The sequence below is a fragment of the Pyxicephalus adspersus genome, chromosome 2 (genome assembly GCF_032062135.1).
Source record: "Pyxicephalus adspersus chromosome 2, UCB_Pads_2.0, whole genome shotgun sequence".
Lineage (NCBI taxonomy): Eukaryota > Metazoa > Chordata > Amphibia > Anura > Pyxicephalidae > Pyxicephalus > Pyxicephalus adspersus.
In genome coordinates this window covers 114,887,588-114,903,655 of record NC_092859.1, presented here as the reverse complement: position 1 = coordinate 114,903,655, position 16,068 = coordinate 114,887,588, and the positions used below count along the sequence as shown (strand labels likewise).

Genomic DNA, 16,068 nt, shown 5'->3' with positions numbered 1-16,068 from the left:
CCTGGCGGATTTTGGGGTGATGATCATTCCCTATCTATTGTGTGTACGGCTGTGTAATGATCGTGGATGATTCTGCGGTAAAATTTTTCCAGTACACGTCACTTCCTGCATTGTTCAAACGATCGTATCTAGTGTGTGTACATTATTGGTGGATTATAATTGAACGTATCGTTACAGCATGTACAGAATCGTGCACTATATGATCGTTCAAAATAATCGTTGATCTGTTAGTCGTTCGTTTCCTAATGACAATTATTGCACGTGTGTACCTAACCTTATTCTTCATATACATCCCCTGCAGGGCTATTGTGAATCCCCTGAGGATGAAGTTGCTTATCTTCCACAAACCCCATTCAGCTAATCTGTTGAGAACCCTTAATAGAGGACACCTTTGTTTTCCCTGCAGAATAATAGACATTGGCCTAAGATATACCCAGAGCCATCACCTACAAGTTGGCCTATGCACTCCACTTTGTGCTGTATTATAGCATGGTACCTCTTCCTCCTTCACTATGCATATATATAGAACCGGTTGGCCTGGTATCAGATAGAATGACTGGGTATATGGGGCTTGATGGGTGTCTTTGACAAAATGTCTTTTACCAGGTGTTTACCAGATAAAAATGCAGTGGAAATGTGCCCTGCAAAATACACACTCTGGGCTGAATTATTAAAGATCTCCAAGACTGGAGAGAAAACACTTTCATCAGTGAAGCTGGGGGATTCAGCAAACCTGGAATGGATTTCCTAAAAGTCATTTGTCAAATGTTTCAGGTCTTGGACCAGATACATTCCAGGTTTGCTGGATCACCCAGCTTCACTGATGAAAGTGTACCCTCTCTAATCTTGGAGAGCTTTAATAAATCATCCCATTGCCTTCATATCGCTATAAATGTGCTGAGCACAGCATTACACACAGATCGATCATTCACTTAGATTGGCAGTAATGAAATACCTTGTATATTGTGTGCGTTCAATCAATATAGGAATTACATAGATATCAAATTAAAAATAAAGGAGATGGAGTCTGAGGAACCATAAACTTAGGAGCTAGAGTAAAAGGTTTTATGTTGCCACTCCGCAGCCCAAATTGTGCCATTCATTGTACACAGCACCAAAAAAGGACCTTTAAAATGAAAGGGGGGTTCTCTTTCTCTTTGGAGCAGGACTGTAAAAGCACCTTATTGCAATATTTTGTTTTGGAGTTTTTGCACTTTTTTGTACACTAGGTTTGCTGGATCACCCAGGTTCACCAATGATAGTCTATCTTCCTCAGTCTTAGGGATTTTTCATAAATCAGGCCCTGTGTGTTGTGTGCAGCTATAACACAATATTGTGCATCCATTTGTTCTGAAAAGTAAATACTATTGTAAGAAATATTTCTATTTGTGCTGGTATTAATATAGATTATTTTTCATGAAAACACAGAACTTTCATCCAGCAGCCACACTAATTTCTAACTGAATTCAATCCTGGGTGGAAACATTTTATAAGTAGATCCTCCAAATAAATACTGGAATGCAACCCTGATATATTCATTCCCTATTTTATGTACTACGCTGTGTAATATGTTGGCGCTATATAAATCCTGTTTTTTTAAAAATAATAACAATACAAATAGTACTTAACTGCAAAGGCTAACAGTAACTGAAAAATGAAAGAAAAAAACGGAAATTCGTCCCGGGTTATTTTGTGTTTCTATATTGTTGATCATGATAACCTTCCCTATCATAGAAGACGAATAGAAGGGTGCCGCTGCAGACTAGATGTCTCATTACTTCACACAGCCCATACAGCAGTTTTGGCGCTACAAAACTTTATTCCCTGCTCGGCAGATGACATCCAGCACCTACTTCTATTTTCTCACACATACACGTGCTGACGTGTCCTTCCTACAACAGCGCACCGGAACTGAAACCCTCCGATGGGCGTGTCCCTGACGTCATCCTGAAAGCGCTCTATCCCGGCCTGTAGTAGTAGGCGCACGCGCGGGTTAAGCGGAGGGGGCGGGCCGATAAATAGCGGCTGTGCAGCGGCGGCGCTCTCTCTTAGTCAGTCAGTGTAAGGGATACAGCAGCACAAGCAGTTCCCGGTCCCGTCCTTCATCTCCTTGCTACGTCTCCACCGTCACGTCATGGCTTCCTCAGGAGTTCAGGCAACCGCGGCATCCCCTGTGGTGCAGAGAGGCATCGTGAAGTCGGTGAGGAGAGTTTGGGCGGGTTAGTGAAGTGTGGCAATGAGTAGAGAGGTGTCAGGTGAAGTCCTCACAATGCCGCCATGCTGGGGAAGTTGTGTGAAAGTTGCGGAGAGTTGTGTGAGGATGACGCTGTGCTGGCAGTCACCTGGGGCTATCTTAGCGCTCCTCTCCCAGCGCTGCCATGGCACTGCCGGCTAACAGCTGTAGCCGGGACTACCCGGGGCTCCGTATGGCTCTTCCTGCTTTCCCTGTGCTGATAACATTATCACCCGGGGCTGCTGAGACTTTCCATCAGATTTGTGACATCTGTGTGTAAGTTGTAGCTGTGTGCAGGCTGATTTATACAGATGTTCTTACTGCTATAGCAACATGCTCCTAAAGCTGGCCATACCATATAAGATTGTACAATCTGTCACATCGGCAGAGCTTTCCAGCGGTTCCATTCTTTGGCAGATGGTGCCAGCATAGTCCTGATGCTCTGGCCAGGATACAAAGGATTCTTTTGGGGAATTGCCCCAACCAGGGGGAGATTTCTTCACCATTTGTTTCCAATTAATTTATTTAGCAGTCCTTCCCTGAGAATTGAGCTTTATTTTAAATTGGAATTTATTCCGGCCAATTTACCTGTGCAAGTTCCAGCGCCGGGCACCATCACTACCCATATTCTAATCTGCTTCTGGATGATCTTCAGCTGCCTTGGTTCTGTACTGTGGTGACGGCTATACGGAGCACCGGAGGCCGGGATTCCCAGGTCTACCTGGCACACAGCTGCTGTTTCAGCTTTGATTTCAGCGACCCCCGGAGTGATTAGGCAACATTATTGCCAGGGGGACACGGCCTGTCCTATCCACTAATAATGACCGGGGAAAGCGAAGAGTGTTGGTCAGCTTTTCATCAAATCCTCAGTGACAATTTTTTGACAGATCTGTCAAAGTGATTTTTCCATAACAAAATCATTATAATGATAAAATGATGATTCTGTAGTCGCTGTTCTGAGCTTGGCAGTCTAAAATAAACCTCAAGCTGGATGTATACGGTGAGATTCTGACATAAATCCTAAATACGGTCAGAATGATACCACAAACTTTACCCTCACCTGCCGTAATCCGACTGAAAAAGTCGAAGACGGGCAATACATTGAAGGATTGCAACCGACACGTTACAGTAATGTCTTGAAGATCACGTTTTTTCCACCGCCTTTGGTTGTGCTCGGAACCTTTTTGTTTTCAAAAATTTTAATCGTTTTATTATCCAACAAAATTATAACATCTTGGCTTCAACTGATTCGCTATTTTTAATGTAGACTGGAGAGTTTAATGTAGACTGAATCGCTCTGTATGTAAGGTTTGTGAATCTGTAGAGTTCCATTGGCACTTTCTATTTTGTGAATGGACAATTGAAACTGTTCTTATATTTAGTTTCGAATCAAGTAGCTTCACGATGGATGGATGGGTTTTGGGGATATTTAATAAACATGCATGGTCTAGTTTGGACAGGTTGTGGCTACTTTATAGTAGTGTTGGCCGCATCTTTCTGCTGTCAGTGTTCATCTATGGCTGGGTCTGGTTTGGCTGTAGACATTAGAAGACCGGAATATAACGCATCGTGCTTGTGGTTATCATGGACGACGTGTGCTCAGGTTGCACCGGCATTCCTGTTTTCAGAAGTAAAGTGTTTGGAAAGCAAGGTGGTTCATTTGTATGGAAAGAACTGGGCTTTACACCCTTTAAGGTTGGTATGTTAGGGTCAGTGAGCTGGCTTCTACAGTACAGTTCATTGTATCATTAAAGTGAAACTAAAGTTTCATTTTAAAAATGCTTGATCAGACCAGTTTTTGCAGAGAGGGAAAGACTATATGCTTTCTGCCATAATTTCTGCCTGAGCACTACAAGAAACTGCAACCCGGAATTCCTGAGCAGGAGTTGCATCATCCTGGCTCTGCCAATCAGAATGGAAAATGATCATATCCTGTAGGAGAAGGAAGAAGATGGCAGCCCCCTGCATGGGAACTGGGACAGGTGAGTATATTGGGTTTAGTTCCACTAATGAAGAAATAGCATTGAAAAGCACTGAATAGAATGTGTGTTGTGGCAACGAGCATGTAATATAATGCATGTGTATAGGCTCCATAAGTTTATATAACTATTAAGTAAGTCTTAACTGCATTTTGAAACAAAGTGCAGTTATCTGTTTAGTCCCCTTCCTGACCTAATCTAATCCGCCCTCCCAGTTGCGGATGTAACAATAGTGAGATTGGTTCACTTGTTAATGTCCAGCACTGTCCTGGTTGTGCTCTGTGTATTACAGCCCCATGGACAAGTCCATTCAGGTGTGACAGGACATCTGATGTTTGTGTGGGCTGGGGGTTGAATTTAGCTCTGAAAGAGGCCTAACTGAAGCACTGCAAATCAAAGAAATTTAAAACTGTGCTGTAGTTTGGTGTGCTGGCAGTTTATGTCCACATTGCAACAAACTTTCCTCTGGATATTCCAGACATCTCCACTATCCCCATTGCTGCCCTTCTACTCCATCTTATCAGCCTTTTATTACCTGACCTGCCTTTGGACAGTTGCTGATGGAACTTTGGTATCTCATCCAATCGCCGTTCTCTACATCTTACCTAAGAGTATGTGGTGCAATAAACATCTGTAAACAATTTCTTTACACAACTGACAGCATTTTAGAGTGAATTTGTTCATTCGGGACCCTTATTGTGGGGTTCCTGCAAATCACATTATGTGTTTTTGTATATTAGATGTTTTGTGGCCAGTGTAGTATTTTGAACACTGATTTCCAGTATATTTGAGAGTAAGAGGGGCTGTAGGGAAAGCAGTGATCTCTAGAAGTCCTTATTACGGTAAGGGCAGCATGGTGGCATAGAGGTTAGCACTCTGGCCTTTGCAGCACTAGGTCCCAGGTTCGACTCTCGGCCAGGACATTAGGTGCATGGAGTTTGCAGGTTCTCCCCGTGTCTCCCCGGGGTACTCCAGTTTCCTCCCACATTCCAAAAGCATGCAGTTAGGGTACTTGGTTTCCCCCCAAAAATTTGTCCTTAGACTATATTAACGACATATAACTGTGTTGGGAACATTAGATTGTGAGCCCCTTTGAGGGACAGCTAGTTACATAACTATGGACTTTGTACAGCGCTGTGTAATATGAGGCAATAGATAAATACTGTGTAATAATAACCTCAATCCCCAAAGACATTTATATCATGTTCAGTCTGATTGTAGCTTCTTGCATGCCTGTGGTCTTCGATCTGACAGCATTTCATCCATTGTATGCTGCGTACCCCTTCAGCCCATGACATCACCATACTTGGAGGTCTCATAAAAAAAGACACTTCTGTTCTGAAGCTATGTGTACACTTGCTGTATAATAGTCACCCGAGCCAAACGGTTGTTCTAGTCTCAGGGGAAAATCTTTCAAGTACAGCAGATTGATAAATGACTGATCAGGAATGACTACTGTTGACTCTTATGGGGGGATCATTCTGCTCACTCGTCATCCTCTCCATAGAACAGAACAGTAATGTGTTACAGCACCTATTCCTCTGCCCCTAGAAACAAACACGAAAAACTGTTTCCAGTGAAAATCCTGTCATGTCCATTGGACATAGGAGGCTTAAGTCCTGCATTCAGTCTCTAAACCTATTGTTTTGACCTTCACCCACCCCCACATGAAGTTCAGGCTGCTCAGGTTGGAGTACAGCTGTATTTTAGGGAGTGTAGATGGTTGCCCCTTCCTGTCTCCCTTCCCCTTTGTGTTGACCTGTAACCCTGGGCCAAGTAGAGTTGTAGATTTGTATGTTGACACAGCTTGATTGCTTTGGGATAATAACCTCAAAAAGTTAAAGCGAGGGGATTGAAGATTTTCATAATAACTCTACAAAGTTGGGAAGCATTTTGATGAGCCTTGGGTAATTACTGCCACCTATTTTGGAAATAGAATTTAATGTGTTCTGAACACTTCTCTACCCAAAAGTCTTGTGTATGTAAAATCTTAAATCAAGCAACAAGTCAAATAAGATCCCTTGTAAATAAAGGACCTATTGGATAAAGCAACCTAACAGACTTTACTGTTCATTACTTTTAACCATGATACGTTTATTGGCATTTCAAACCTTTAAATTGTTCAATTTACAAAACTCTCACGAGCTAAAGGATCCTTTGGTTACAATATGACCTTTACCCTCAGCTGCATCTTTGGAGATTTGTAGGTTGGTAACATTGCTAAAATACACTTTTTCCTGTACTTCAAGTGGAAATACCGGTAAACCCCAAAGAAAAAAATTACTGACTCAGTCCTACAGATCAGTCTATCCATCGCGAGGTTTCTTCCATTGGGTCCCATGTTGTCCTGGCATCAGTCTTTGGCGCCAACATCTTCTCTCCTCCCAGGTTCTTATTCCTACATCACCCGATCTCCGACTGCACGGGCGTGAGATCGGGTGACAGATTGGGGGAAAAACTAGCTGATCTCACTGCGCATGCGTGAGAATGCGTATACAGTTCAGGTGTTCCAAGTTTTTACTGTACTACTTGAGCCTCGGTTTTCTGCATAGTTTCAAGCGTTTTATTACTGAACCCAATCGATCTGCTTATCGTGGCAGCTTTCATGATCTGTGGTGGGTTCAGAGGTTTTTGGTGTTGACCAGAGAAACTTACAAACCTACCTTTTAAAAAAAAAAGTATGCCTGGGTTTGAAGCAGAACTACAGCCAAAAATACAGTAGCCCAATACATTTCTTGCAATTTTTGCAACAAGTTGTGCTTAGCCCATCATCCAACTCCTGTCCTCAGTGTACAGGTTTTTTGGCATCTGCCCTAGCCTGGTATTGAACATGGGAGAAGCCACATTGATCTGCTCTCTATCAGCATGCTTATCAACAAAAGATCCTATTAATAGTTTGTAAGCTTTCCTGAGTTTGGCTTCAAAGTAAATAGTCTTTTGTCACATTTAATAGTGTTAACATTGAACTGATAGGATGTTTTTTTCAAAATGCTTTCAAATTTTGTTTAATTTGAGCTTTTACCAATGTACAATAGTGGTAGCCTTGGTTGCTGCATTGCTGTTGCACAACGTAAGCCTCATTAGGCTAGCTAATTGAAAGCAATGTGCTTCCTGTGCGGTGAATATTTATTGCAACAGTTGTTCTAAAAGTCTAAGGGCAAAACATGTCATATATTGCAGATTACATGTCCCTTACTCTATAATAGCTGCAGTTGTTTTTCCAAATTTTTTTTTTTTTTCTCATTGTTTAAAAAGAATATTTTCCTGTTTCTGGAATGCTACCTTTACTTCATTATTTCTATGCAGGCAGCAATGACTGCTACATAGGCTGAACTGCAGACTTGCCACTGTTTATATTCATTACATAGTGATCTTTTTATGTTGGCAAGAATCAGGCTTGCGCTCATGCTACTCGCATGGAAACCCCCCTTCCAATCATAAGTCAAATGCCATGTGCATCTGTTTTTGAATGAATCCCAAAGCACAAAGCAAATCACTTATTGGAGAAGAACCAATCTGACAGTGCACATTACCAGGCTCTCAAATCGGAAAGCATTACTTCATTGATAGAGCAGTCCATGGGGCTTTTTGCTTTGAGTTCTGTAAGTCTGTACCAGATTATTTGCAAAGCACATTGCTGTGCTTTTTTGCAATAGTTTGGCTGATGTGCAGTCATACCAGTACTTTACCAATGTACATCATAGTGTATAATGAGATGACACTGGTCACAAGAGGAGCCAGTGTTTCTGGCAAGACCAACAGGAACATTTTGTACATTGGGGTAATATCCTAAGCATGTAAAAAAAACAAAAAAAACAAAATACAGCTCCCACATGTAAAGACTGCTAAACTGCAGTTTATTACATTTGTGTTTTAGCAGAGTTAGATCACCTTAGCTTGCTTCTGCTGACCAATTTACCAATCTTGAACTTGAGAAGCTTGCTAAATGTAAAAGTAAAATTAGTAAATTAGGCTAAAGGGTGCAATATCCTAAAAATATATGCCCCCTTGCACCTTAGTGATAGTGCCATGTATTATGCACTCGGACAAATGACAGACCTGTCTGCTTTCCATAGGCAGGTAAAGGATGCTCTTTGGATGTTTTTTTTTTTTTACCATGCCCATATATGCTGTTTAACAAAGCATGTATACCACAGTCCTTGTTCCTAAAAATGTTCACTGTGCCACAGGTGATTGTGTTCACCACACAAATCTAAACACAATAGTTGGGTTTATTACATATGACTTGCTGCACACAGAAGCTTATTCTAAACTAAGTTTTGTTAAGTTCCTTACAACAAATCTTTATTACCAACGTTTAAGATTAAATGTACTTTGATTTTGTTTATACTCCAAAGCAGTGGTCGCCAACCTTTTTGGTTTCACGGACCACTAAAATCACTGGCTTCCCGACCGCACATGCGCGGAGGGCTGGGTGTCACTCAAAGGGAGAGAAACCTCCCCCAGAATGACATCATGACATAACCCCCGCCCACTCTCCCATCGCTGATCTGAGACTGCAATAAGAGTGGGTGGGTTGTGTGCAGGGACACAGCATGCCCACCTCCGGAGCCTGGGAACTGCTTGGGAGACATGGTCCGCGGCACTGGCTGGAGCATCCCACCAGTGGGGTCCTTCTCCAGACCCTGCTTTGGGGTGCACTGACCAGAGCTCTGGACCCCCCAAGTTTTCTCTTGGTCCACCATTGGTTTGAGGACCACCGGCTGGCAACCGGTCTGGTTACAGAACAGGGCATCCTGTGTTGGAGCATCACAATCTGGTGTTGGAGTTTACCCTTCTGGTAGTTTTGTAGGTCTGGTAAAAGCACTTATTGTGCATTATTTTCTTGGGGCAACACATATTCAGATGTCAACTATTTTTCTGATCCTGAATCTGATCAGAAGCCTTGTCCTTCTGTGCAAAAGACACGTAAAAAATCAGAAATAGAAAACTTCAGGACACCATCACACTATTAGTTATTCAACAGTGACTTGGCACCAGACTCTCCTTGTGCCCATGGAGCATGGGTGGCAGAATTGTACCTTTCGCATGTATGCGTGTAGCTTGGGTGGCAGAATTGTACCTTTCGCATGTATGTGTGATAGATATATAGATATATAGATATATAGATATGCACGCACGAACCTCAGTTATCTGACACCCACAGGGAATGTCTGATTCTGGATAAGTGTAGTTTTTCCCAGCCATTCAGCACCAGACTTGACTGGGGGAGACTTGTCATCAGGGTTCCCTTTCCTCAGCCAATCATAGAGTGGAGCTCTGCTGATTGCCGTAGAACCTTGGTTATCCGGAATCATTTTGACAGGTGCAGGTTATCTAAATTCCGGATAACCTGGGTTCTACTTTGTGTGTATATATACATGTACACACACGCCAGGTCACATCTGATGGTAGCAAGTAGATGATCTTGGAAAGCAATCTTTTAAGAATTGAGTTGTGTATGTACATGTTCAGAGCCTATGTATTCTGGTTTTGTTTTAATGTCTATTTTACTTAAATGCAAACATTTAGCCCGAGACTAAAAGTACTTTATTTTTAGGTTCTTTCCGGATGTGCCATAATTGTAAGAGGCCAACCACGTGGAGGCCCGCCACCAGAACGTCAGATCAACCTTAGTAACATTCGTGCTGGTGCATTGGCACGCCGAGCTGCTGCTTCTCAGCAAGATGCAAAGGATGTGCCTGATGAGGTAAGCAAGAACCGTCTACCTGATCGTTTGCTTTGGTTTATTTTTTTATTCTTTCTCTAATCAGGAGTTCATTTTAATGTAGGATAGGTTTGATGCATCAAGTTGGCTTTTGTGTAAAATATATAAAGCAGTTACAGCAGCAGGAGTTAAAAGTAATGTTCATAAAGTTATGTAATTGGAAAATTGTGAAAGGGTTGTTCATTCATTGTTTTCCTTTGTTTTTAGAATTCATGTCCATAAAGCCTAGATAGTTTTTGGTTGTGTGTAACCTGGTCACTAAATACATTTTGAAAAAGCGGGTGTATACATGCAGCATTCTCACCAGAAAACTTTTTCAGCTGGATGGCATGCAATGTACTCCCTGCAAGGTTAGATGTAGCCTTAAAGACAGATATCCATGTGTTTTGCCCCCTCCTCACAAACACACTGGATGTTATGGTTTCTAACCATGGTCCTTTCTGTAGCTCCACCTTTAACCAGGAGGCCATGCAAATCCTTCCACTTGGTTCACCTGACTAAGAGCTTGGGGTGAAACCTAATGAGGTGCATTGGTGACCTTCATTTTGCAATCACAAGCAAACTCCCAAGATGCAGGCCTTACAGCAAAGCACATTTGTATATACATACGCAATACTCTATTCTGCGTAATATGTTGGCGCTATATAAATCCTGTTTAATAATAATAATAATAATAATAATAATAATATCTTTAATGTGTATGTTGTGTGAGCACTAACACAGCGTAACACTGACCAGGGCCTGAATGAACCATTTACATCCCATGTAAGAGATTCTTTCAATTACGCTCACTCTAGCATGCACAATCAATTACATATTGTTCCATTATGACATGATTTGCCATTTCTCACTTAGTATCCAACTTGCTGCTAGGAAACCAAGCCGATTGTTTTGAAGAGCAGTATACCAAGCATCCTTGCTTAGAGAAAGATTGGGCTGTCTGCAAAGGTAGAAGTGTAAACCTGTGTGAGGGGTCCCATTGTAGGCAGATGTGATGTTACAAGAACGGGCACCATGGTACAGGGTGCTGTACAATTAGCATAACAAAACATTTTATGATGGCACAATGTAATTTTGTATACTAGTAATTTTTTGGCTAAGGTTCATCCATCCTATTTTCGAAATATAAAAGCAAATTTTAGGCTTATACTCAATGTGCTGCTTCCCCCACCTCTTAGATTGTAAGCTCTGGGCCGGGTTCTCTTCCTTATTGGTGTCACTGTCTGTAACTGTCATTTGCAACCCCTAATAATGTACAGTGCTGCATAATCTGTTGCCACTATAAAAATACTGTTTAATACTAAATGCATAGACTGGTATATGGTAGCTAGTTCTGCATGGGTATTTAGGCAACTCCTTCCCTGGTTTTGGTCTTCCCATAGGATAATTGCAGAATTCCTGTTTCTAGAACTGGTGCTGCTAATTTGACTTTTTTGAAAAGTGTTGAAAATACAAAGTAAAAGTGTTGAAAATACAAAGTAAACCAAAAAAAAACACGACTTAGAGTTTAAGCTTTCTTAAGCTTTTTTGGGGTTATTGAAATGCTAATGCCATCTACTGGCAGTCTAAGGAATTGACCTATACTTTTGGGGCCCCTTTTGCTGACTATCTAACTTCTTACACAGGAATGCAGCCTGTTTGAAATTATGCTTTGTAGAGTCCTTGATTAGAAGAGAAACAATTGTTGCTTATTAGTGCAGTTGGTTTTCTATACAATTGTAGGCATTCTGCATTGATAAATCTTCAGTATCACTACTGCCAGTACTGCCTAGTTGGCTTTATTGCCTCTTTTCCGAAGATCATTTTAACAGAATACAGAGTGTTGGAAATTTTAAGTGGGGACATTTTTCATGCCAATTTTCCACGCCATATTTTACCAAAGAGTGTAAGTGTAATTAATTCAATGAGCTAAACTTTTGTTTATTCGGTAATTACCACAGATAAATTCTTAACTAAAAAACTAAACTAAGTTATTGATGTAAAAGGCCTCAATAAAAAAATTTCAACCTACATTTTAACGTAGACAACCTCACCCTATGCAAGTCATGCCTCTGGTATCTTATAGTTGTGAAATAAGAGAATAACTAGAATTCTACAACAGTGCAATACCTGGATCAGCCAGTTTTCAATTAGTGGGAGCCAATAAAATAACTTCCAGGTTTTTGAACCACTGGCTTTAACAACCTTGGCTAAAAGACAAACAGATGCTATATCTACATCAAGCATCAGAAAACAAGCAATTTAAATTGACTGAAATCAAATGTACCAATACACTTCCTAAAACATCGCTATATTTAGGTGAAATGTTCACCTGATGTGAACACCTTAGGGAGTCTGCCTTGGCTTCAGGTACCCTCAGTGGTTCCTCTTTCATACATCAGTAGAGATGTAGGGGTTGGCAGAAGGAGTCTCTGAGCACTTTAGTGACAGTTACAAAGTTACAAACCTCCAGTGTCTCTGATTTTTCGACAGTTTAGAAAGATGTGCCGGTCTATGCACAGGTTTACCTAGGTTTACTCTGTTCCACACATTTTTTTTAAGTTGAAGATTATCTAAATCTAAAAGTTACTTAAAAGGAGTGGATAATATTAAAAAACAATTTTTGGCTGGTTGTCCCTTTGTCTTCTCCAAAAGCTAAAGATCTTACCAGCATCCCCCCCCCTATTTTTTTTAGGTAAAACTGTAAAAGTTTTTTTCACACTAGTTTCCCAGTAATAACTTGGGCCCCAGTGAAGCACAAACCAACAAAAAATAATTGATATACTGGTGAGTTACTAATAAGTTGTACTAAAAGGTTAACAGTCTGACCTAACCAAATCTGTATTTTATATACATTTCAGCCTTGGGCATTTCCAGCTCGTGAGTTCCTGAGGAAAAAGCTGATCGGAAAAGAGGTCTGTTTTGTTGTAGAATACAAAACTCCTCAAGGAAGAGAATACGGAATGGTGTATTTGGGCAAAGGTACGTAAATAAAAATGCATTTCTCTATCGTAAAAATCAGTTACTCTTAATTTCTGATTTCTCTAAACTGTTTAGGCTTACATAAAAAAAGTGGTGTGTCCGACAGGCTGAGATTTAGTGGTTTAAAACTAAAGTGATCTGTGGAGTAGGGAATGGTTGTAGCCCGTCTTGTTTTTTTTTTTCTTTCTTGTGAGGCTGACTGTGACAAATGTAATTGTAAAATGTAATTGTCCCCAGTATAGCAAAAGATAAAGGGAAATCTGTAAACATGGACACTTGGCCTGGAGGTAGCTGTATAAAAGGGTGGGGAGGGTGTGGAAATTTTCCCTTTTAGTTAGAGATGAAGACAATAAAAAAATCCTCACCAGATCTTATCAGATAGAAATGATGGGTCAGAGGTAAGTGCTCTGGCCTTTGCAGCACTGGATCCCAGGTTTGAATGTATACATGGAGTTTGCATGTTCTCAGTGCTGTGTAAGTTTCCCCCGGGTACTCTAATTTTCCTCCCACATTCCAAAAACATGCAGTTACTTTAATTGGCTTCCCCACAAAATTGACCTAAGACTGTGTAATTAAAGTATAACCATGGTAGGAGCATTAGATTGTGAGCTTTGAGACAGCTAGTGACATGACTATGGACTTTATAAAGCTATGTGTAATATAAGGGTGCTATATAAATGCTTGTTAATAAAAATGTTTAGGCTAAATACATTATTACAGTATGAAGTGCATCTAAACCTAAAGTTTATTTTGGACATTTTTAAATGCTTTAGGAAGTCAAGTGACAACTAGAGGAAATATTTTAATTTACTCGAACACCTAGGCTACCTAATAATTTACTTGATGACAACTGTTTGTTTCAGATACATCAGGGGAGAATATTGCAGAGTCACTTGTTTCAGAAGGATTGGCATCTCGTCGTGAAGGAGTACGAGCCACAACGTAAGTGCAATTTTTGGTAAATGGTGAATTCCCCTTTGTAACAGACTAGAATTAGGTGTTCATGTTTTAGCTTTTAAGCGTCCGTGTTGTACAAGGGTTATTAGACCCTGGTCATATTGGCTAAAGTGTATTAAACAAGCAATATAGACAATTAGACCTTAGAAAATGAATATATACTGCACAAATTCTTTGACATGACAAATACTGTCCTGTCTTGCTTTGTTGAAGTAGAAGAACAAAGGTGTTCTTGGGAAGAGTAAGGACGTTGCACATGACATTCTATAGCAGATTATTAGCATTGGCTTTAAGTATAAGTAAATAAAATAAGCATTCTCACTGTTATGCTGCACACATTTTGCAGACCATGTAATCAACAAAATGTCTTGTATTCGTGCTGCAAGTACACAAATGTTTTAAAAACAAACTGTTACATGTGCTTTTTTGCATATGTGATGTAGTCAGAGAAGGAGTCATTGCTGTTTGCACGGGTCAGTAACAGTGTGATAGAATGGGGATCTGTATAGTGTATATTGCACAAATCCGAGAACAGTCAACACATGCCTCAATGTCATTAATGTCCCACTCGTCTTTCTTGAAGTCTTTTCACTGGCATATCTAGCTTTCCCTTCAGTTTTCATTTTGCCATGTCCTGCACTGCTGTTGGTACCGTGTTTCCCCGATTTTAGGACATCCCCATTAAGTAAGCCACCCCCGATTTTTAAAAAAATAATTAAAATAAGACACCCGTTTATAAGACGGCTCCGGGTATCTGATCCTGCGTGTGTGTCTCTGATGCTGGCTGCAGCGTGTGTGTCTCTGATGCTGGCTGCAGCGTGTGTGTCTCTGATGCTGGCTGCAGCGTGTGTGTCTCTGGGTAAGAAGGGTGAGGACTGCAGTACTGAGAACTGTGACATGTATATTTTTTACTGCACAAACTCCTTAATAGCTTTTCAAAAAAGGTTTTTTATTAAATGACTGCACAACATTTCGGCACTTTATAAATATTTTAATATACCTGACCCTTTTGATAGTAGACATTGTTGTCTTAGAGTTGTAATATTTATCTAAGCGTGCAAGGTAGCTCCACTTGTGCGGCTCAGTATTAAAAAATGTATGGTCTTTGCTTACACCCTATACAGCTGCTCTTGGAGGTTTTTAAGTCTGAAACATTTCTGCAATGAAGTGTGTAGTGAGTGGTAGCATACATTCAAAGGGAATTGGCTGCTTTAATGCAATGCACAGGAATGGTTAAAGTCTAAATGGGCCCTTGCAATATTGTATTTGTTCCAGCCTTGACTAATTCTAAAAAATTTCAGTTCTAAGGCAGTTGAAACTTCCTGCCATTTTCAGTCTGAAGTAATATGCTCACCATTGTGTGGCTAGTAACTTGTAAACCTAGCCTGTGCTTTTGTGTATATCAATGCCATATTTTTGCCTGTTTGGTTAGTTAGAATTGCTGCTTTGTATACTGGTTCTGACACTCCATTGGAGAGCTTTCTCATTTCCAGGAGAGCAGGAATTGAGGTCAACCCAAAAAGCATCACAAAAATAAACTGATTTTACCTAAATAGGGGAAGCATAGAACCCCCATCAGATTTTTGTGTGATTTCCTCATTTCCTTTCTGGTATGATGTGATCTGGAATCAAGGGGAAAACTTGTATACCCTGTATAGCTTTAAAAACAATATCCTTGCCCATTTTATCCATAAATAGGTTAAAATTGACACACTTTCAAACTATATTTCTCTTCTATTTATTGGATCGGATGAGTACAATAATAATTTAACAATGTAGTATGGGTGAAAACGGTTTTACTACTAAACATGTTTGACCTAAAAGTATTCTGGATGTCCTGTACTTTAGGAACTTGTCCTACTCTATGTAGTTACATGTCATATTTACAAGGCATTACACTGCCCTCTTGTGGCATAAACTGGAGTGCGTTCGTATGCTGCCGAGTGCAATCTTTCAAAACCCCTGAAATGCTCATCATTAACCTCCAAGACAGATTTGGAGAACTTGATACTGGAATTGACAAATGACCATTAAAGGTAATACTGTGTATCATACTAGTAGAACTTTCTGAAGCGTCAAGCCCTGAACTAAATCCAGTAACATAAATAAGCATATATTTAGATAGATTAACTATTTTTTAAAGCATTTTTTCTCCTTTTGTATTTCAATATTTTTATTAAAGTTTTGACATTTACAAACACAAATTTGTC

At 40.4% G+C, this 16,068-nt stretch overlaps 1 protein-coding gene across 1 annotated transcript in view; it reads left to right on the top strand.

Moving 5' to 3' along the window:
* Window positions 1–2,005: 2,005 nt before the first annotated feature.
* SND1 (staphylococcal nuclease and tudor domain containing 1) overlaps window positions 2,006–16,068 on the top strand; it is a 265,369-nt gene continuing 251,306 nt past the window's right edge. The window contains 4 exon segments of the mRNA XM_072401947.1: window positions 2,006–2,200; window positions 9,773–9,922; window positions 12,781–12,901; window positions 13,765–13,843. Of these exon segments, the coding sequence (XP_072258048.1) occupies window positions 2,135–2,200; window positions 9,773–9,922; window positions 12,781–12,901; window positions 13,765–13,843 (416 nt within the window). The 5' untranslated portion in view covers window positions 2,006–2,134.